The 23309-nt window shown below is 38.9% G+C and overlaps 1 protein-coding gene across 1 annotated transcript in view; it reads right to left on the bottom strand.

Moving 5' to 3' along the window:
• Positions 1-9181: 9181 nt before the first annotated feature.
• The window catches only part of LOC124148511 (potassium voltage-gated channel subfamily C member 1-like), a 28111-nt gene continuing 13983 nt past the window's right edge, over positions 9182-23309 (bottom strand). Inside the window, exons 2-4 of the mRNA XM_046519618.2 lie at positions 21444-22398; positions 12284-12445; positions 9182-11673 (exon numbers count right to left, since the gene is read on the bottom strand). Of these exons, the coding sequence (XP_046375574.1) occupies positions 11597-11673; positions 12284-12445; positions 21444-22398 (1194 nt within the window). The 3' untranslated portion in view covers positions 9182-11596. The remainder of the gene's footprint in view (positions 11674-12283; positions 12446-21443; positions 22399-23309) is intronic.

The raw sequence follows: 23309 nt of genomic DNA, 5'->3' as shown, positions 1-23309 counted from the left end.
AGTTATGTTTCTAGGTTTGTCAGAACCATAGCCGTGCTCGTGGGTTTCATCGAAGTGGTAAACGTCTGAGAACTGCATCACTTCGGGCTTTCCTCCCACATTAAGCTGACACGCCGTGATATAACTGGAATACTGTTAAAAGCGGCGTTAAACCCAACTCACTCACTCACTCAAAGCGGCATTAAACCATACTCCCTCACGATTGATGATCATGCAATCAACCAGTTGCAATAAGCTGTAAATAAAACTGTAATATTAATGCCTACCATGAAAAGACTGACAATGTACTCACTCATTTACTCTTAAATACGATGTTATAGTTTAAATAAAAGCGACAAAACTCTTTCCATAATGACAAGAAATCTCTGCTAAACGCAGTGTCCATTTTTACGATTCCGACTATATCATAAGTCGTACTATGTATTGAGTCTGACTTAAAACGAATTACCCACTGCCCAATATATTGATATTCACGTTAAATGTTTGATTACATACAATTATAGCCGTGACATGTTACCTCGGATTAACCGAAGATTCGTATTAAAAGACGTTATAGAAACTGGTTGTCTTGACGACGAGGTCACTTCTCGTTAACGACTTTTCAATTTATCATTGAGTTCACCTATGTATGTTTGTACGTATTGTACAGGTTTTACGGTTTTAAGAACGTGTATCAATGTGTTACTGTAATATGATTACTCAACATTATTACTGAGGGGTCACGCAGATAATAAGAAATAAATGTATTTTAAAAACGTTGCATTTTCAACTTCCAAAAGTGCAGTTCAGTTGTATCTGGAATAAACAATTTTATGCCCACATTGACTGTAACGTGTCATGTATTGCACGTGCATTGGCTTAACCACTGGTTGCGTTCAGGCGTGTGTTTTAAGTAGCCTTTTCCATTACAAGTTTGTACTTTTCATTGATTTTGATAGTCGTTGTCCATGTTTCATAAAAAAAAACATCCAATCAGTGTGACAAGCATTAATAACATGTTTATAAATTAATCAAATTGTCAAGATACTTAGACCTCTTGACGCTTGTGGGTATACGTTCAAGTGTGACACCCTGCATACCTAGGTGACCCTTTAATAATGACGCTGAGTATATATGCTTATATTTATTTGAGGGTGTGTTTGCGTTTCTTCATTGTCTTTATGTGTGGCGTGTCTAATGATATATATCTCCAACTTTTAGATGTGTATATATTATAATGTTGAGATGTATGGTCTATTGTACAGTGCACCATATCATATTATGGTTCATGTTGGTAGAAGTCAAACTGCCCACGTACAAAACATTACCGTATTAATTAACATGATGGCACGGTAATGAATAGTGAAACAGCATTTAGCTATTTGGTAACATTTTTTCTCTGCTACATTTCCGTTTTAATTAATATAGCACAGTTATCTAACAAAGCAAAATTAACAATTTCATAACTATAACACTACATCAACGGCATAGTCAAGATATCTTATTACTGAAATGGTCAGCAGGACCCACACAAGGGGGAAACAGTTTCGAATACCCGTAAGTCACAGAGTTGATCTTTTCTTTCTTCATAATGTAGTCTTTCCCACCGTTCTTTAGTTATTCTTAAAGTTAGTTCAGATGCTTTTAATAGGACTAACAATTGTCGCGATTCTCTAGGTGTAAAAACATTCAACAAATATTATGTGTTTAGCAAAAATTTAAATCCTTTATAAGTGGCTATACATCGAAACTCCATTAATCCGACTGATACCAGTCTCATCGAAACGTCAGGGTTAACGCATACCCAATAGTCATTGGCTTGTGTTTACATATAGACATTCAAAACAGTAAGGGCGGGACGGGTAGCCAAGTGGTTAAAGCGTAGATCGTCACGGCTTGGGACCCTACAGACCCACATAGTTGAATGTATAAGGTTAATACGAATATATTAAAATATATTGTGTTCTGGCTTCCGAAAAAATCGACGTTGCCAAAAATTAAAGATAAAATGACACGGGCGATTTAGTTAGCTACAATTTGCCTTACAGGGCTCGACGTCAGGATCCGAATGTTGTAGGTTTGAGTCCTTGGTTTGTCAATAAATAAATAAACACATGCTTGTCGTTCTCACAAAACGGGTCTACGACCTACTTCGAAATAGGGATTCGTCCTACATAATTCGAAATCCCAATCACGAATAATTAAAAAAATATCAATGATAGTTTTTCTCTAAACTACGACTTGTATGTTCTGCATATGTGTTATTGTGTCAACGTTCTGTAAAATTGAAGATATCTTTGTTATGCCATCATTGGTACGATAACACTGTGTCAGCCCAGCTGGACTAGAGGGCTATGAGTGTATCGTCGTTATCTGAAGTTCAGTCCGTAAACCATGTTGCTCGCCTTGACGTCGTCAACATGGGCTAATGATTTTATTCCGTCGTTCGACCTTAGGCACCTTAAACCTATTTGTCTTCGGAACTAAAATATCCTCTATATTAATATCACGATAATAATAACATAAAACAAATGATGTGCCTGCCTACGTGTGCCTGGCGACAACAAAGTACACTTTTTGCATTTGTGCATTTTCTAAAATTCATCTTATTTTAGTGAAGCAGCGCGCACACGCGCACACGCACTAGCACACACACACACACACACACACACACACACACACACACACACACACACACACACACACACACACATGCACAAACACACATGCACAAACACACATGCACAAACACGCACAAACACACACACACACACACACACACAGAGCTATCTGAAATATTGCTTAAAAATATTTAGGGTCAATACTTCCTTCTGTTCAATGAATTAATACGGTATTTTTCTGTACGAGACTATATTCTTGGAATGACGTAAACGCTGACTACTTACTACTTTCAGATTCCCAAGGAACAACCTGATAGACACAATGCCCTGTGAATTCCCTTACTCAGATATATAGATAAGCGTTGTATCTAACTATTTAGACACTTATACTCTCTGCACTCAATACCCCCGCCCATCCTAATAAACGTAACGAAGCGATATGCACAACCAAACTATCGAATCAATCCGCGCCTGGACTGACAGCGACACTCAAACACATTCATCCCCAATCTATGAATTTACTTCAATATATATTCGACATTTCTTTATAATCACCTTTGAATGATAGGCTAGTTTATGAGTATTGACAAGCATTTCATCGCCAGAGTTATCTAACAACTTCAGAAATATCCCCCGTCGTGTTGATCGTGTCGGCCATTTGTGCGTCCTGTACGTTCTGAAATATCTAATGGTTTAATTTGTTGTAGCCAAACGACAAAATATATTTTACCATGAATTTGGAATTTACTCGATTCTGATTGGTCAATCAGAGACTATTAAATTACAATAAAACCCCTCTGATTGAAACAGCTGGTTTGACGGCCGCATCACCGAGGAAGCTGATATTCATAGAATAGCACTTTTTTCAGTCATTGTCTGTAGGCATATTTAAACAATTATATCTACAATTACGGGTTACAAAATGCACAGATGCGGTAGAATGGAGATAAACATACTGTGTTTTCAATGTAGAGCTAGGTTACCTGTAGATTTAACCGCGCTAAATTTAACATTTGAAACCTCACGCTGCGCGTTCGGTTCCAAATTCAATTTAGCGGGGTTAAATCTACAGGTAACCTAGCTCTACATTGAAAACACAGTATGTTTATCTCCTAATTAGTATAGGGCAACTGCAGCATACTACGGGAATAACCTCCTCGAAACAACGAATGACGGATTGTCTTTCCCTCGTGAATGAACCCTGTAAGTCACGTCATTCCTTCACGAGAAAAATATGATCCTTCATTCCAAGTTTAGGGTAGGTTATTCTGACATTTTAAGAGAGAAAATGAAGAAATAAACGTATGAAATGTCATCCATGCTGAGTAGCTTCACTAAAGGCTTCCTTTTATGTAAATAACCTAATGTAAGAAATTTGTATATCGTATTTTTCTCATCAAGGAAGCACTGTGACGTCATAGGGCTTTTGAAATTGCCAGACTGACGGAGCTGAACTTTGACATGCAAGTTTCTCCTTATGACGACATCCAGTTGTGTTCAGTTTTAGTGCTATTTTTGTTATGTATACAGAAAATGGTATAAATTAATGCGAACGGCATTTTTGTTCAGTGACTGTCTTTGGTGTTTATAACTGTTAGCTACATATTCAGGTAAACCATAGCACTATTTTTCTATTTGTCTTTTGAAGGAAAAATGTTTATCTCAATGACAAACAATGAAACTCTCAGTGAACAGTTACAAAGCTAGTTTATAAAAGTATTAGTAAATGATAAACATTCTTGAACAAACGGAGTGTTCGACTAGACTTATAGTGAAGAAATTATGCGACATGAAGTCTTTTCTGTCTGTCCTGGAAAGTGATTGGAAACGGTGCATATGTGTAGATTCAAATTAGCTTGGATCTGGAAATTGCTTTTGATGACCCTAAACTGTACAGAGCTGTGACACATTATTTGTCGTTGAGGGGAAGTTCTTTAATTATTTATCCTTCTTGGGAGATGGTGTTAAAATAGTCCCCACAATGATACCAAAATGTATAGTCTGTGTTCACCGTGTCTATCCTATACAGCCAATCCTATTATATGTTTCGGAGCTCGGGAGTATGAATTTTCACAATTCTTTTGAAAGGTTCATACTAAATTCTGCAAGTTTATACTATATTTTAATTATAAGTATTCGAACAAAGTTATATTGGCAAAATGTGGTCGCTTCCCTGAATGGAGAAATGCCTGGCCCGAGGATATAGCGGATCCTACTGGATAAGCGTCACCAGACAGTCTTCTACAACATATTCTAAACGATATTAGGATTCATAAAAAGAAATTACATGATGTTGGAGATATTAATTGGATTTCATATGTGCGATTTCCCATGATGTCGGAAATAAAGATCTGTTCTTGTTTCTGTTTAAACAAAGATGTAGCAACAAGAGTGGTACAACGATATTAGAGAATCGAATCCTTAACTTACTATTCAGACTCCAAGCTTCAAATCACGCCAGAGATATATCTGGTAGCAATAAAAGCATTGCACTTACCCAAACACTAACAAAATGTAGATGTAATTGTCATGATTTGCATATCAGAGCTGCCAGATTTTCCAAAACTCCTTAAACAGAAAATGCTCCGTGGCGCTATGTTAAAATCCCGAAAAACACATTATTTGGATCGTTAGAATAACCCGAACTAAAGTGCTTCTACCACAAGGTGAGCTCCAGAACCTATATATCCACGTTGCGCCTGTCCACATGTGGTACCCTTAAATGTATAACCTCCCATGTGGTGATATTTGATATGTCGGTGTAGTTGTTGAGTGTTTATATGAAACTGATATGTTCAATCAGCTTGATGAATCAATAAATGTGTTTTGATAACATGCTCTTGGGATTTCGTGGCGTTGCCTTGCTGGGATCAAGTGACGTCCATCTTGTACATATTTAATAAGAAGGATATCCGCGATAAAGTTTTACTGCTGTTGAAACTTCCCTGAAGGTTCACATACCTTAATATACTGAGGAGCAAAAGAAACTATACCTCTCAGTTGGTGTTATTATGTGTTTCATTTGTTAAAGTTAATAGCTTTTATTATATACTTACGTGTGAAAGACTGAGTTTTCTGAAGTTGAGAAAAGTTATATTTCATTGCAGTGAATATGACACTTGATATTTCACTGCAGTGAAAATAATACCTAATATTTCACTGCAGTGAACTCAACAATTTGAAGGAACTATTATCTTACAAGAGTTACCTCCCCGAAAATTATCTCCTCCCTTATCGATGGTGTCTAGCCCGTACACAAAATGACAATGACAGATAGTGATTTATAGAGTTCATATCGCATATTGCCGTTTGTTATTCTGGTGAAAATGTTTCGTTATAATCTGTTAATTTCTCTTTTAAATTGTCAATTGAGACTCTTCGTCGTCCATTTTTGTTACTTGACCAGTGTGTATTCTTTCGCTCCCAACAATTGTCTTGTTGATTTGAAGAAGAAAAACCTTAAGTTGATTTTGTAAATAATCATATCTAAATGTATGATAATTTATTTATTAATCTCGAATATGTTTTGTTACTTTTGTTTATATTTTTAAAATTTTGCATACACGGAACTACTTTTTAAGTCGCAATTACAAGAGGTGAAGAAACGTCCCCGTGTGTTAGGTAGGGAGAATTTACGTTTCAAGGTTTTACATTTATAATGAATTAATTTCATTCTCCGCTAGACAAGTACACAAAAAAGTATATAATATGTATGATATTCAACGTAGCCACTCGTGAAAATATCTCCCTTCCCCCGTCACTCGATGAGAGAAAATATATTTCACTCGACGCATGGCATATGCTCCACATATCCACAATAGGAAACTGTGCTGGAGCTTAGTCAGCTCTCAAAGATAACTTCTACATGTTTTGGGTTTTTTAGTATTAACTTTTACAAATTAAAATAAATCATTTCGCATAATATACAACTACGCATGGGTATCTCAGACATGCTATCTTTAAAAATCAATAACTTTTGTCGGCGCTAATTTACAATATATCAAAAAGGGTAGGAGTCATGTGGTTGCAAATTCATTTCTTACGCCAGTTTTCTTTGAACCAATTTATTATTACTCAAAATTACCCAGACACATCTTACTTTTCACAAACTGTTGCAGGAATGAGTGATGGTTAAATAGACATAATCAACTTTAACAACAGTTACTTCAATTTTCAATTAAATAAAACAAATCGGTATACTTTCTTTTGCCCTGCAGTTTATATTCTGAGCCTCGTGCCAAGGATGATGGAGTGGCTGGTGGTGCAGCATCTTACTGTTAAGAATTAACATATCGCCCACGTCCCAATACTCGTGGGAGGATCAGTCCATTCACTTCAGTCTTTATACGTCTAACAATAGGACATGTTACACTTTCCTGACGTGTTGATGTTTCCACATTATAAGTGATCACGTCGCGCGTTCTTCATTGTGTGTATCAATAGATTTTAAATGTATTCAGTTAAGTTGTCTTATATTTGTTGCTTTCTTATAGCTTGTCATTTTAAAATCTATGTTATAAGGGGCAACCACACTGTACAGAAAGTATGCTTTACAGAAACAACATTTGTCTGAAACTTGATCGAAATAAAATATATAGCTATCATAAATGGATGGTCAGGCTCGCTGAGAGAGAGAGAGAGAGAGAGAGAGAGAGAGAGAGAGAGAGAGAGAGCAGAGAGAGCAGAGAGAGAGAGAGAGCAGTACAGTTCTAACTCTCAGGCACAATATAGTAATAATTAAATAATGTAATAAGTGGAGTAAGATTGAACACAGTCTTGATTGGGTAGCGCTTTCAACTCGTGCCACGTACGAGTCTCATCGGGCCATAACTGAATAACGGACATTATTGAAAGCGCTAGCCAATAAAGACTGTGTTCAATCTTACTCCACTTATTTAATTATTATTATTATAAATATATATATATATATATATTAGATTCTACACTCACATTCAAAACAGAGTAGCGCAGTAACGACATGTGATTGAATTCGGAAATATTTGATTCACGAGTAAAGCGAGTAAATACCATCTATGCGAAGAATGTGTTCTGTAATGATGTCACTCCTCATTCGGCCGAGATATGGTTGGTGTAATGCAGGCAACGGTGTTAAAGGCATGATGACGCACCAGCCTCAGTATCTTATTGATGACGAACTATGTAATGACGCCACAGTCCATGTTGACGTCACAGTCTTTCATTGTTGACACTGGTGTTTCATCGACATCGCTTTTATAATTAACTACACATTTCCGAAGGTAATCCTATTTTTTATTACTAACGTGTATGACAACTCGTGTGTATAGTACCGTAGTGAACCTGGGTCACAGGTGGCAGAATCGTCTGAGGTGCTGGAATTCGGTGTGCCAAAGGCCAGTGATCCTTGCCCGGTTCGCCCACATTATGTTTCTAGGATTGTCAGCACTATACCCGTGCTCTTGGGTTTCCCCCGAGCGGTAAATGTCTAAGACCTGCCTCACTTCGGGCTGTCCTTCAACATCATGCTTACACACCGTGATATAACTGGCATACTGTTCAAGTATAAAAGCTCACTCACTCTTACCGATTCTACTCATTTCAGATTTTAAGTTTCCCCTTGTTCTCGTTCAGAAAAATACAAAAGGTCATGCACGTCTTAAAATCAATATCTCCGTTTACAAGCGAAAGGTTAACTGTGGATGTTTGCATATTAATGTCGATAACGTGGATTGTGTAATTAGAAACACGTTTTATAACCCTGATCTTTTCCTCATTTAGTTGATCCAATTTTAACGAATGTAATTTTTCGTAATTGTCTAATAGTGATAGCAGGTAGGTTGAAGGGAAAAGTATTGTTTGGACCCCTTTTATACCTAAAATAATAAAAAATACTTAAAGGGGCAAATATATACCTTAACAAATGGTCTCTTGTGTATACAGTCGCATCAATGACTTGACTAACATATCAAATATGTTTACTTTCAAGTTATTATTAAAGTCATATGTTAAGTGGTCAGCTCATCTTTCGAACACACACACGTACACACACACACACACACACACACACACACACACACACACACACACACACACACACTCTCTCTCTCTCTCTCTCTCTCTCTCTCTCTCTCTCTCTAAAATAATACACAAACACATGATAGAACTTACGACTGAGCACTTTTCAAAATACCGATCATAATTATTTCCTTGCTATGGAAAAAACCTTTCTTCATATCAATTGACATGGTGAAATACATATCTCTTAACTACCCACTCACGTCAAATCAAATTGATTTCCAACCATGCATACGCATTCCTTACAAATGCGGTTATAGAGTTCATAATAAATATTAAATAACTCAATAAATCTGTTCAAGTTTCAAACCCTCCTAGTAGAATATTTTTCTTCGCAAAAATATCAATGGATGCCAATGGAAATCCTTGGACGACAACTGAAAAGTATACAGCGCATACTTGATGCGATCGAAGACAAACCACAAACAACAAGGGGATGTATAGACTAAATAATGTTCATATAATATATTGTTCAATATCAGATATATACATAAACACAGTGTAACAATTACATCATTTACGTCAATAATCTTCTTGAAATAGCTAAGTAATTCAAAGAAATCGTTTAATGGAAACAACCTCATTCCTTCCTCATTTCTTCCTTGTTGCCTGAGTTCGTGTCTCAAATCACCGATACTCACATCAAGACAAGTGTGTGAATTTCCACAGGTGGTCCGCAATCTGATTAATGGCGCCATCGATTCCACGAGCGTGACGTCATAAACCAGCGCCATTTTAAAAACAAAGCAGACGATAATGTAATGTGGGATCGATGACCAGCAGGGATTCATTTAGAAAAATCACAAGTTTTGCTGCTCGAGATTTTCATGGCTCTTGATAAATTGCTTTTATGTTGAATCTTGGTTTGAGTCAATATTTCGTGTAGAAGCTCCCGTATTTAATACCGTGGTTGGAATGCGGGACCATCGCTTGGAGCTCCTTCAAAAACAACCTCATAATGAATTATCGATAAGAAAAGTGTTCTAAATGTTATCCTTGAAAATAATCTATTGTGTTTTTATGCAGTACCTTTTTTGTAAATCACGGTGTAACACTAGTAAAATCGGATGTCAAAATAGTCAAATGAACTGGTAGAGGCGGTAGAGTGAGTGAGTGAGTATGGTTTTACGCCGCTTTTAGCAATATTCCAGCAATATCACGGCGGGGGACACCAGAAATGGGATTCATACATTGTACCCATGTCGGGAATCGAACCCGGGTCTTCGGCGTGACGAGCGAACGCTTTAACCACTAGGCTACCCGACCGCCCCTCGAGGCGGTAGAGTCTGAGAATGTAGATGGCGGGTGACTCAGGATAAGGGGAGACAGTGAGTGAGGGTCGAAAGAATAATAATGTGGTTTGTATGGAATACTAAAAGGGACACTGTCACCTTGTCGCCCTTACAATACATGTCTGTGGTTTGTATGGTACATTAAAAGGGGCACTATCGCCTTGTCGCAAAATGACAAAATGTATCAAAGTGCGACAACACAACATTTTGACCAATTCAAGTTTGGCTTGGATTTGTAAGGGCGAGGAGGCAATACTGGGATTCCATATTATTGTACTCCATTTTTGTCTCAAATTTTGGACCATCCCTCAACTCAGCTCCCATCCCACACTAACCCTTTAAAAATTCCAGTTTTCTTTGTAGAGTCGACTGCTTTTTAATTATCTAGTGTTTGCAGTGGTTCCTATTGGCAACTGAGCTTCCTCGTAGTCTCGGAAAGCAGTGGTTCGGTATATACTGTAATTCCAATATATCGGTTCTTTCAATAAACGTGAGTGAGTATGGTTTTACGCCGCTCTTAGCAATATTCCAGAAATATCACAGCAGGGGACACCAGAAATAGGCTTCACACATTGTACCAATGTGTGCAATCGAAACCGCGTCTTCTCGAGCAAACGCTTAAACCACTTGGATACCCCACCGCCCCATTTTATAAACGTAATGTGTATAAAAAAAATATCACATGATAATTATCACTTCGATTATGTCCTGGTGAATTATTTTAACAGCCACCCAACAACCCCCAACCCCAAACCATTTCAACCGAAGCAACGAACCACACTCATAAAAATACAAATTTGTCAATCTTAAAACAGAAACGTTCTTTTACGAAACCAGTAAGCTGAACCAGTTTTACAACTGGTGTTACCTACTATCGTCATACGGCTTGACCATAGTATGTTGTCCAGTTAATATCTATCCTGTGCTATTCCGTGCCCCATAACCGCTGAAATATGGCTAGTCAATTACACCAAACCATGTCCATTTTTTCACCGGGTAGTGTTGAATGCACATGGCTATCCAATATCTTCGTAATACATCACAGATATGGTTGTATACGTCAGCATGTGACGTCATGTCAGAAGGTTATCATGATCTGATGTCATAACACACGACGTCACAATACGTCGATGTCAAAATTACAACTGGGGAGCGTTACAAAGCGTCAATCGCGATTCGCCTTACAACAGGGCGCTAACTTTCAGCCGCTTGCAATCATTCCATTCGCTGACTGAGGTCGCGTCCTTCTCAAACTAAAATGGCGGCTGAGTTCGAAAACGGAACAAGAAATTCTTGACTCGATCAACTCGGAAATGAGCAAAGGCAGCTAACACCCCATCATCCTCAGTCTGCTCCACATCTTCAAAGTAGTCATAAATTTCATCAGTTCGTCACCGAGCCTCTTCCATTACGTTCTTCATTAGGGCAAGGCAACCAAGCCGTAGATGCGCAGCCATTTAGGAAGAGTGCGTAAGCGCTTCGAACTGTTGCAGACCCCGGGGTGAGCGATTAATTTGCTTACTCTAAGCGATTCTTGGCTTGCAACGCGCCCCTGGTAGTGTGTGGGAAGCAAAGCACTTCAGCATTGCGACGTCATGCGCGTTCTTGCTGCTAATTGTCGACGTCAACACCGTGAACTGATGCCGCGGCTCACACGTCGACATCCGCCATTGTGGGGAACAGAGACCTTCTTCTTGACGTCCCATTATTTTTCAAGGTCATTGAACCTGAAACACATATGACATTAATGTTATTAATATATTTCTTGGTATAGTTTAGTAATTCTATTTGCCAAATATCAAACGTCAAATTATCTAGGCGCATACACCAAACACTTATAAGATTTGTTTGTTGTTTAACGCCACACTCGGCAATATTGCAGCCATACGACAGCGATCTGTAAATGATAGAGCCTGGACCAGCAATCCAGTGATTGACATCATGAGCATCATGAGCGTCGATTGTAATGAATAATGTGTTCAGAAATATTCCCAAAGTAAATACATTGTTGGCAGTGGTAAAAAAATGAATAGTTTGTTTGAATTTTCAATTTTAGTTAAGAACAGATTCTTTTAATCGAATTCTTAAAAAAATCATGAAAAAAACAACGTCAAAATTATGATGTTTACAGTGTAAATGAATAGATTGTTTGATGGTTCTGATTAAAAAATCAAAAATTGTAGGATATAGATGTGTAAAAGATAGATTGTTCTCAAAATAATCCCCTCCCCGTCCTTACAAATCAGACTAATATTCCCTAACAAAAAATTTTTTTTTTAAATGAATCTTAAATGCATCTTGACAATGAAGGTGTGGCTAACAGGATAATCACACTACCTCGTCTGGTGCTGCCGCCGCCGTTTGTAGTAGGGCTCTGTCGTCGGGGCTGACTTTTCTTCCGCTTGACGGAGGGCGGGGTTCGAACCCGGGGAAGCTGCGGATACGTCATCTCGTCTGTGAAGATGACGCTGATGCCGCTCATCTCCCCGCTGTTGCTCACTACAGACAGAATACAGAGGTCATGTAAATCGCCAGTGCCAAAATGGCAATCTGAATCATGTCTGTTATAACTTAAATGCATTCCTTGGAAGTCTTATCGTCATGTCGTATTTGGGAAAAATAATTTGGCCTTTGTCATTGTGAAACCGTGGAAAAAAGTCTTTCTTGAACACAAATTAACCTGCTAGAAGCAAGAGACGTAAATAATTAATTAGACACAAACAAATCGAAGAAACAAATATAAAAATCGCGATCATGACTAAAGTGGACATGGAAATATGAGTGAAATTTCGGTTTCTCAAGGTGATAGGGACAATCGGATATTTGTCGAGCTATGCGTAGTTCGAGACAAGCGGAGTACCGTTATTACACAATATTACATAAAGAACCATTAACAAATATCGCCTTCGGATATGGGCTTCGAATGAAAGTGTTTTTTTTTTATCGTTCCCGTTACCACATGCGTCTACAGGGAGAGTGGGAGGTAGGGCGTTCGATCCCCGGTCGCGTCATACCAAAAGACGTTAAAAGATGGCTCTTCATGTTACCCTGCCTGCCTCGGTCTGCTCGGAGTCAGTATACTGTGTCTGAGTGGGGTATTCGTGTTAAAATTGCCGCATGGTATCTCAGTGCGACATCTGCATTTTGTGCAATTTGATCATTGTAACAAGTATATTTTTAATGTACAGTATACTACGTTTATAACGAACACGCTTATAACGAACTGCCGGATATAACGAACTGTTTTTTAGGTCCCGGCCATCTGCTGTATATATGCTGTATATATGCTTATAACGAACTACGGTTATAACGAACTACAATTTGTGGTCCCTTTGAGTTCGTTATAACCGTAGTTCGTTATAACCGTAGTTTACCGTACGTGCTTAGAATTCATGCCTGAGCTTAGACTTTGCATTGCTGAAAGTAGGTCAGTAAACTATCACTTCTTACAGATCTTCTACAGGTGAAACGATATAGTGATGTCACAGCTGTTAATTAAATTGAGCCTATACCTATGGAGTAGTGATACTGCAGGAATTCATCGTAAACTGCATATCAACAGATCCTTTCGCATATAGGTCGTACAAAATGATTTTGAGAATAACCCTTTCATGATTAACTGGGTATACTTTGGGTATTATGATATATATTGAGCAACGTTTACATAAGGGTCGCCAAATTGTGTTGTATAATGTGCCAGTCACGTGAACTTGTAAAGCAATTGATCAAGTTTCAATATGGATTCGTCTCAATGCCGTCCGAGATAAGCTATTGGATGAGTGTGAGCCGAATGTAATCAGTTAGCGTCTGTCTTCACATTGATGTGTATGTGTAGAAAGGAGGATAAATTCATTATATATGACGAAGTAGTTTGTGTGATGTTCTGGTTTCATAATAAGTCTTTCCCTATTTTGACTTGTACCAAATGTTCTCGTGTGTTTTACGGGAATAGTTGACTTGCCTTTGCGCGTGTTTGTGACGGGTGATCATCACTATTTTATTATGTAAACACTTGCTTATGATGTACCCTTATGATTATGAAAATGATTTTTGGCGCTGTTTTTTATACGCGGTAAATATATGCACGAGTCACCTCCAAGTGTTCATTATTCATACCTGAAGCAGTCAAGTTTCTTGGAAAGGTCTTCGAGCTGATGAGGTGAAAATGTTCTATTACACTGATAATGAATCGAACTTGAATACATAATTACATTACAAACGTGAGATAGGTTAAACTTCGCAGTGTTTCAGTTATATTACTATGTGTCATCAAATATATTATTCTTTGCATTATCGTATTATTATTTTTTTCAGATATCACTCCCCAGTCACAATTTCATCTGAACATCCAAACCAACAACCAAAGATAGACACAGCGACTCCGCACCAAGAGATCCCTTTCTCTCGAACGTTCATACACATACAAGGACTGTTTGCATGAAGTGGACTGTTTCCCACAAGCATTTAATTATTCATGTCACCGATTTAACTCAGTATGCGCCGTCGTGTAGCATAAGTCACGGAAACAGGCTTGTTCATCCTTCGTAATGCTACAGCTTCAGCAGAACAACTATCAGTAACCTTGCCAAGGTCAGCCACACCGGATGTCGATAGGAGGACAAGGGCACGAGGCAGTACGAAGTCCAAGGTCAGCAGCTGAGAGATTATATTCCCTGATGGTTACACAACCACACAATTAAAACAGACTGAAAAAACACTTTGGCGCCTATTAAATACACAACGACTGGGATTCGGGGCTGTTATTTCTTCAAGTAAAACATCAACAGAAACATCTATTTAAACTGACTCGAAGAGTATTTCATTGCTAATCCTAAAAAAAGGATTCATGTAAAATTGACACTTATGCAAATATTAATTAATTTGTAAAAATGATATGTCATCGAATGAACATCTGAGTTTCAATAACGTTGAAAATCGCCATTTCCCTTCCACTGATTTACCCACTGAACTAGAAATATAGGAGACCAGTGAGACCGCTTCATCTGTTTCATATTTAGATCGATGCATAAAGATTCTCCACAAGACTGTATGACATAAGGGTGACTTGAACTTTCCAATAGTCAACTTTCCCTTTATTTGGAGCAAAATTGCTGCAGGCCCAGTCCTTGGTGTCTACATTCCATAACTTTTGAGGTACATTCGGGCATGCTCTTTCTTCAAAGACTTCAAAGAGACGCATACAACTCTTGCTCAGACGTTCTTTGACCTTGTTACAACAATCAAGGCCTCGGTGAGTCTTTCAAAAAGTTTTATGGTAGACATGTGCAGCACATTTCCAAATTTGACGCATCAGTGACAAAACGATGTCAGATGCACTTCCCCATTTTGACTTGTACCATATGTTACCGTGTGTGTTTTTAGGTGAATAATTGACTTGCATTGCATGTGTTTGTGACGGGTGCCACCGATTGATTCAAACGTTTCGACAAGATATTTTACAGTATTTAGGAGATAAACATAGTGTGTTTTCAAATTTGTAATCACTCAGTGTTATTAGTGAGACGGTGAGTCTGATTTTACGCCTCTGTTAGCAATATTCCAGCAATATCAGGGCGGTGGACACAAGAAATGGGCTTCACACATTGTACCCATGTCGGAAATCGAACCCATGTCTTCCGCGTGACGAGCGAACACTTTAACCACTAGGCTACCCGACCGCCCCCTCAATGTTGTGAGACTGGAATACTAAGACGCCACGTTGGGATGTCATGATACAACATATAACATATGCTTGGGTGATAACTGAACCTGGTTAGCAGAATGTGGGAAAAACAATAACGTAATCCAAATTGTTCTAATAAAATATTGATCAAACTTATTACTTATTTACTGAGGTATTTCTCAAAGCTGAATGATGCGGTTGTTTTTTCTAAAAATCGAGAATTCGAAAAAAAAGTACTTATCATAGAAAGTATTCAACGCAATGGCAAGTCTGTATGATTTATGGGATACAAAGTTTTTCGACCAGTCAGATAGTAGCACACAGTCACATATATTTTTCAATATAAAGTATTAATATTATTATGTACGCAAGTGCGAATGTACTTAATTGCGGCACACTGATTTTGACGAAACACGTGTAAGAATTCAAGTAGCATGTCAAATCAATAAAATCGACACAGCCCTTTTCAAAATCATAAGAAATATCATTGTAGGATTCCGAGTTTATCAGAAGATGAATCAGTTTTAATATTTTGGAGTCTTCACATTCTCCGAAAAGTTCTCTGTGGGTTCGACCAGGTAGCCCTTATTGGGAGAAATCCCATTCGCTGTGTGGGCTGCGTGTAGAGGGGGCAAGGGCCCTGAGCTGATAATGAGCCTCACCAGGCTGACGCAGTTAATAGCGTGTTTGACCACAAGCTACTACAAGACACGCAATGACTCTCCGGAGCACACGGAAACTAAACTCAGTCGTCTGATGACCTCACGTGGGACACGTCGCCATTCTTCTTGAAGGGCCTGAATCAGTTCTTGTCGGTAGTCTGGAGGATGTGGTCGTTGTCGAACACGACGATCCATGACATCCCAGAAATGTTCTATGGGTGATATAGTCCAAGAGATAGCATGGAATTTATTTACCTCAGAGGTCCAAAAGGTTTGAAATGAGGATCATGAAGAAGATTGAGTATATTTTCGAAAAATCAATTTCTTACAAATTGTATCTTGACCATTTCCTCACAGTATGCCATTAAAGGCATGACTCAGCAAAACATTTAGCGCACATGTGATTAAGGAAAGTGCGACAAGTTTAATAAAAATTGAGAATGACTAAAGTTATTTGGGTATTGAAGTGAAGGTATGAGCATATACTTTATAAAAGAACACAATATTGCACCCACTATACCAAAATGGCTTATCTGTGATAGGAAATATCATAATATTTATGATTTTGTTTGCAAAGTACCATCTTTTGTTTCTTCTTACTCCTGTAATATGAGGTTTTAATTTTCTCAGTGATTTTGCTTTACAAGCCCAACATTATTGAAATAATATTATTCATTTCCAATACTTTCAAATTATTATTCATAAAGATTCAGAGTTTTATTCAAAGAGGTCAGAATGATTTATTTTTGGTAAAGGGAGATAACTCCATCCTAAAATCATAAACTGTAATATGTCTGGGGAGCGTGCAGACCAGGGACGTTCTGTACGGTTCGGGCTGTATAGGGTCTGGCGTTGTCATGCTGATCAAGCACACCATGTGCTCTCGACAAAATTAACATAAACAGAGCAGTTTGTTGTCATTATTTTCACTCAAAACAAACTTTTGAAGGGAGCGCATGTCTCCATGTATATTTGCATTCGTAATTGATAAACCCCTTGACTCTGGAAGATAGGGTCTCCTTGAACCCTCACTATGTCTTTGAAGTTGAGTAAACTCAAAATACACCACGGACTCTCATCCTGTGCACAGATTCTACGTGACAATCTCTGTTCTGTGGTATCATGTCATGTGGACATTCTACGCAAAACAAAACACTGAAATTCTGAAACACCGCCTGTAACCTTAGACTCGTGTCTATAGTGAGTATATTTTGGAACGAAAATAGCACTAACGAAAAACAAAAAAAAAACGAGTTGACAAAATCACGTTTCGCGTATGCCGGTTGCAAATATTTCACTCAGTTGCAATACACACATCCCTGAATTCCTCATATATTTTAAACTCATATGTCAAACTATCACAAATGATTCAGATGAAATCAAACGAAATAAAACAGGTGTAGAAAAGGAAAGAAGTGCTCGGAAAAATGTATTGTAGTTGGTTTGAAAATGTAAACAAAACCAAATCCAGATTTTAGTTTGTGCAGCATTTATTTACTATTTAGAGCCACTCCTCTATTCGTCACATAATTGGATCATATTATTGAGAATACGCATGGATAGATAATAAGTAGAAAAATTAGTCCTTAAAAATAGATTCATTACAGTTATTTGGGAAATACAAATGAAAGTGTTAATAAAGTTCCTCGTGACGCCATCACTGACGCAGACTTGCGCACGTTGACAGTATTTAGAATTTATCTGCATTTTCTACCCAGTCTTTGGGGCCTAGTGAAAAGCATAAAACACAAAACAAATCGCAGATTGTCAAATTCACCCTGATAACTTACAGGATTCATTTATGTGCATACGAACTTTGAAACAGGGAAAATCCTCCTGAATATCTGACGTTCCCCGTTCATTGAACACGCCATTTTGTGAAAGGTCACTGATGTCAAACGTAAGTACATATTTGGTAGTTGAGGTGAAGGTCGAATGAAAATTCACACAATCATTCAGTTTACAGTTTCAGTCATGAAGTAAAACCTGATCACATTTTAAATGGGGGTTTTTCACTCACAAATGTACATTTTGGATAAATACCAAATCTACTGTTCAATATCAAGGCCACAAAAGAAATAAACGACCAGTGGGAGTTGTTTATCGTATAATAAAACACTGGAGTCAGAATAAACCATGAGGGGTGTCTTATAATGTCTGTTTAAACGTTATTTACATAAAACAATGACAAATATCGTGTCGTTTTCCTTCTTACTTTCAAGAAATGAAATGTAAAATGTTTAAAACTGCAGCCTGCAAGTATTTCTTGTTGAGTGAATTTCGTATAAACAGGTCGCGAACACTCACTTCATTTCATCATGTAACTAAAACTGAATATATCATTTTAACAAACTGATACTATTATTTATTTATTATATGCACAGATTATTAGAAGTAAACCGTTTTGGAAATTGATTTTGTTCGTTTGATTGAGAGAATATTCATGCTGTCTGCGCTATCAATCGCAACTGTCCTCTAGTTGTGTATACATTGATCACGTTTCGCTAGTTTTTAAATATTGACTTCACAATATATAAGGTAAGATGTATATTAATTAAAGTACTAATGTATTTCCCCGAGGTCGTCAAAGACATAAAACAAACCATGTCGTCAAGCAAAGCGCTGTGTAGTTCTGGATATTGGACGATAAGACCTGTAATCCATTAATAATGGTGCAACGTGGGTCAAATTACATGTGCACAATCAGGTGAACTTGGGAATCTAATAATATCAAATAGGACCACATTTCGCTAAATATTACTTTTTTTTTTACATAGTGAAGTGCCATAATTTATGATGATACCTAAAAGGTATATGGTTTCAATATCGAAATTTGTGTTGAAACAGTTTTTTATCAACGTAAGCAAAACAATTACGAGAATATATTGTCGTGACCCAAAGCAAATTATCATCAAGAGAGCCGAGTTACAATGGCCAAGTTCTACACACTACGGAGCAATGTCACTTTTTTCCTCTGTGTGTCTGTATATCGCTCACTCGTCTTTTGACGTCATAGTGGAAAATCGAGTTTCGTCTTTTTGGACAAGAATTTTTGCTATCGAAGACTTAGAAATCCATTTAATATACTGAGTCAAATTAAAAGTTTCACATTTTTAAAAGTAATCCCATATATGATATACAACGGACAAATGTATCAGAGAAGGTAATTTTTAATCATCAATGTCCAAAGAAGGATTTTTATTAATGGTGGTAACAATAATTTGTTCCAAGCACCTACGGTATTCGGTAGTAACATCAACAGTTTAAATCATAAGTCCCAAGCACGAGAATCTGATGGCACACAAGTTCAGTACCGTGTATGGCCACCATGTGCGTTGACAACTGCCACACAACGCCTCCGCATTGACCTTGTGATGCTTGTGAACATATGTTTGGGAAGACGACGCCATTGTTGCTGCAAAATGGTGCCAAGATCTTGCAAATTCTGTGGTTGGTTCTGGAGAGTGCGCAGACTTCTGCCAAGAGCATCCCAGACGTGTTCGATGGGATTGAGGTCGGGAGACCTTGAAGGCCAGTCCATGACGTTGACTCCCGCATTCTGAAGGAAATTCCTTGTCAAAATTGCTGTGTGGGGTCTGGCATTGTCCTTTTGGAAGATCAAACCGGGTCCATGCGCTGCCATAAAAGGCAGAAGTTCTGGTGCCAGTACTTGGTCGCGGTAAGCAGCAGCGTTGAGGTTGCCACGGATGACAAGAAGCCTTGAACGTGCATTGCCTTAGAAAGCACCCCACACCATGACACTTCCGCCTCTAAATCTGTCAACTTCCTGTACACAACACTGGGCGTAACGTCCATGACGGCGCCGCCACACCCTCGCCCTACCAACAGCAAATCGAAGATTAAATCGGGATTCATCACTGAAGACGACTTGATTCCAATTCCTCTGAGTCCATCGTAAGTGTCGCTGTGCCCACAATTGACGTTGACGTCTGTGTAATTGAGTCAGAATCGGCCCGCAGTATGGCCGTCGTGCTTGAAGGTGAGCAGTTCTCAGACGGTTTCGAACAGTTTGCGCACTCAGTCTACCCCTAAACAGTTCATTTCTGGTTGATGTAGCCGTCAAAAATCGGTTACGGAGGTGACGTAAGACAATCTGACGATCCTCTGCATGTGACGTCACCCGTGGTCGACCTGGCCGAGGGCGATCAGCGGTGGTACCCGTTTGCTGTAGACGCGTCTGTAAATCATAAACAGTCCGTCGACTACAACACATCGTCCTTGCGACTTCGTGCCGATGGCACGTTCACATTGCCTTGTGTTTTTCTTTTTTTGTCAATGACTGCTAACAAGTATGGCTGAAAACACGTGCGGTATTATGGCCACGTGACCAGTTGCACGTGAAAAAACTCTTTTGCCACTGTAGTGCTGTGCACATGATTTTGATCGATTCACCTGCACAAAAACGGGTGTTATCTGAAGACAATACGTGGCCATTACTGTTTAAATACACAATAAGGGCCCACAATGATAACTGGTCAAAATGTTAAAATCTTAGGATTGTGAAGTTTTTAATTAGGTTCAGTATATATCATTATGTCGTTCTGATATCATGTTGAAGTTTGTTCGCTTAAGGTTTATCTAAAGCTGTCAAATAAAAAAAATCGTCGCATGGTTATTCTAGCGGTCTACGAGAAAAAGAGGCAAAATTTTAGGCATAGCAAAATCTCGGACAACACTTCGTACTGTCTGTTTTTCAAGCCAATCTTATCTCTGCAATTAATTTTACATTCTCAGATAAGAAATATAATATGCTAAATCGGTGCGTAATGTTATAGTCAGAGGTAGAGCAAGTGCTGCGCGATTGGAATTCTTGCTCAACATTCACTTTTCAGAACGAGAAAAAATGTGCGTCCAAAAATAATTCTGCATCGGTAATCAGGACGATACGCATGCGCACTCATAACCGGTCTTAGACGTTTACCACTTCGGTGAAACCCATGAGCACGGGTATGGTGCTGACAAACCTAGAAACATAATCGGGGCAAACCGAGATTCGAACCCACAATGATAATTTTCTTGCGTGCCCAAGGGGCATAACTCTGCGAATTGCGGCTCCTTAGACGACTGGGCCACCCGTTCTCTTCTAGGTCTAAGAATAACTTATTGTGACCTGAATAAAATAAATATTTACCTGTTTTTATCCCGCTGTCAGTGCTCTCCTCACTGTTATCGCTGCCCTTCCGGTCCACCTTATCGTGGAGGTTCTTGAGAATATCCGAACTTGAAGATCGCTCCGGGTTGCTCTCACCGCTCTCGAGACTAACGCGAGAGTCATGTTGTTTGAGGGCGTCTGCCGCTCCGACTAGAAAGTTCTTGGTCTTCTTCGGGAGCTTCATTCTGGCTTGAGCGTGAGAATAGTATAAGGTGAAGTTGTTCACAATCACCGGAACCGGAAGTGCCAACATGAGCAGACCACAAAGTGCGCATATAGCACCGACGATGTAACCAAGTCCTGTCCTGGGGTACATATCACCGTATCCAAGTGTCGTCATGGTTACCACAGCCCACCAGAACGCTATTGGTATATCCCGGAAGTCATTTCTCGAAGACTCCTCAACTTGCTCGGCGTAGAATATTAAACAGGAAAATATCAACACTCCGATACTCAGAACTAGAATTAACAGTAGCAACTCCTTCGCACTGGCTTTGATTGTTTGAGCTAAGATTTTCAGGCCACTCACATGTCGAGTCAATTTTAAAATTCTAAAAATTCGAATTAATCGTAACGAATTAAGAAAATACAACCCGGTTGAATCTTCTAAAGATGGATCTATGGCCACCACGATAATTTTGGTATAAAAAGGTATAACAGATGTGAAGTCAACCCAGTTTAAAACGTGTTTTAAATGGGAAATCTTGCTGGGACAAAACAAAAAGCGGATAATGATTTCTATAGTGAAGTACGTGATGCAGGTATATTCAATAACACTCAAAAACAGCAAAGGTTGTGTTAAGCGTTGAATCTCTCGCACAGTTGTCCCTCCCTCGACCGAACTGTTCCTTGGGTGTCGGAATATAATATGAGTCTCCATGCAGAAAACTGAGATGGACAGAAGCACGAACACGACGGAGATGAGTGCAATGACCTGAAAGAAGGAAGGAAGAATACAGTCAATCATCATTTGAATATATATTGATGTTATAAAGTTATACATATTGGAAAATATCACAAAAAGAAGTATTTTTTACTGAACACGAAGAGGGGTAATTGAATGGGCTACACAAAGAGTGAGTGAGTTTTGGTTTTACGCCGCTTTTAGCAATATTACAGAAATATCACGGCAGGGGACACCACAAACGGGCTTCACACATTGTACCCATGGGGAATCGAACCTGGATCCCCGGCGTGAGAAGCAAACGCTTTAAATCCTAGGCTACCCGATCGCCGCTACGGTGTAGGGTCAACCTATCACACTGAGGAGTTCCCAATCCGAGCAGTCGCGTCCAAGAATATTGCACGTATTAAGTGTGTGTGTGTGTGTGTGTGTGTGTGTGTGTGTGTGTGTGTGTGTGTGTGTGTGTGTGTGTGTGTGCACGTAGTGTGTGTGTGTGTGTGTGTGTGTGTGTGTGTGTGTGTGTGTGTGTGTGTGTGTGTGTGTGTGTGTGTGTGTGTGTGTGTGTGTGTGTGTGTGTGTGTGTGTGTGTGTGTGTGTGTGTGTGTGTGTGTGTGTGTGTCTGCTTGTACTAGTCCGGTCGAATGCCTATTTTATAGTGCTAGCCCGCTGAGATTCCTTGCCACAGTTTAAAATGAATACCTCACTCAGACACTGTATACTGACACCGACCTAACCAGCCCTTGTTTTAGTCCCTTAATGCCGAATGTTCGGGCGGACGCTGTACCAATAAACCACAGATGTTGTCAACCACAATGTTAAGTTTGTGTATAAAATAATAACGACACTGTTAGATCTCAGGGAGCAAGGTGGCCCAAATGCTGGGGTTGAGTATAGCTTAATAACGACACTGTTGGATCTCAGGGAGCAAGGTGGACCAAAGG

Source organism: Haliotis rufescens, unplaced genomic scaffold (assembly GCF_023055435.1).
Source record: "Haliotis rufescens isolate VD_foot unplaced genomic scaffold, xgHalRufe1.0.p SCAF_6, whole genome shotgun sequence".
In the NCBI taxonomy this organism is placed as follows: Eukaryota; Metazoa; Mollusca; class Gastropoda; order Lepetellida; family Haliotidae; genus Haliotis; species Haliotis rufescens.
Note: the sequence above shows the minus strand (reverse complement) of the source record. Positions and strands in the feature narration are given on the sequence as shown.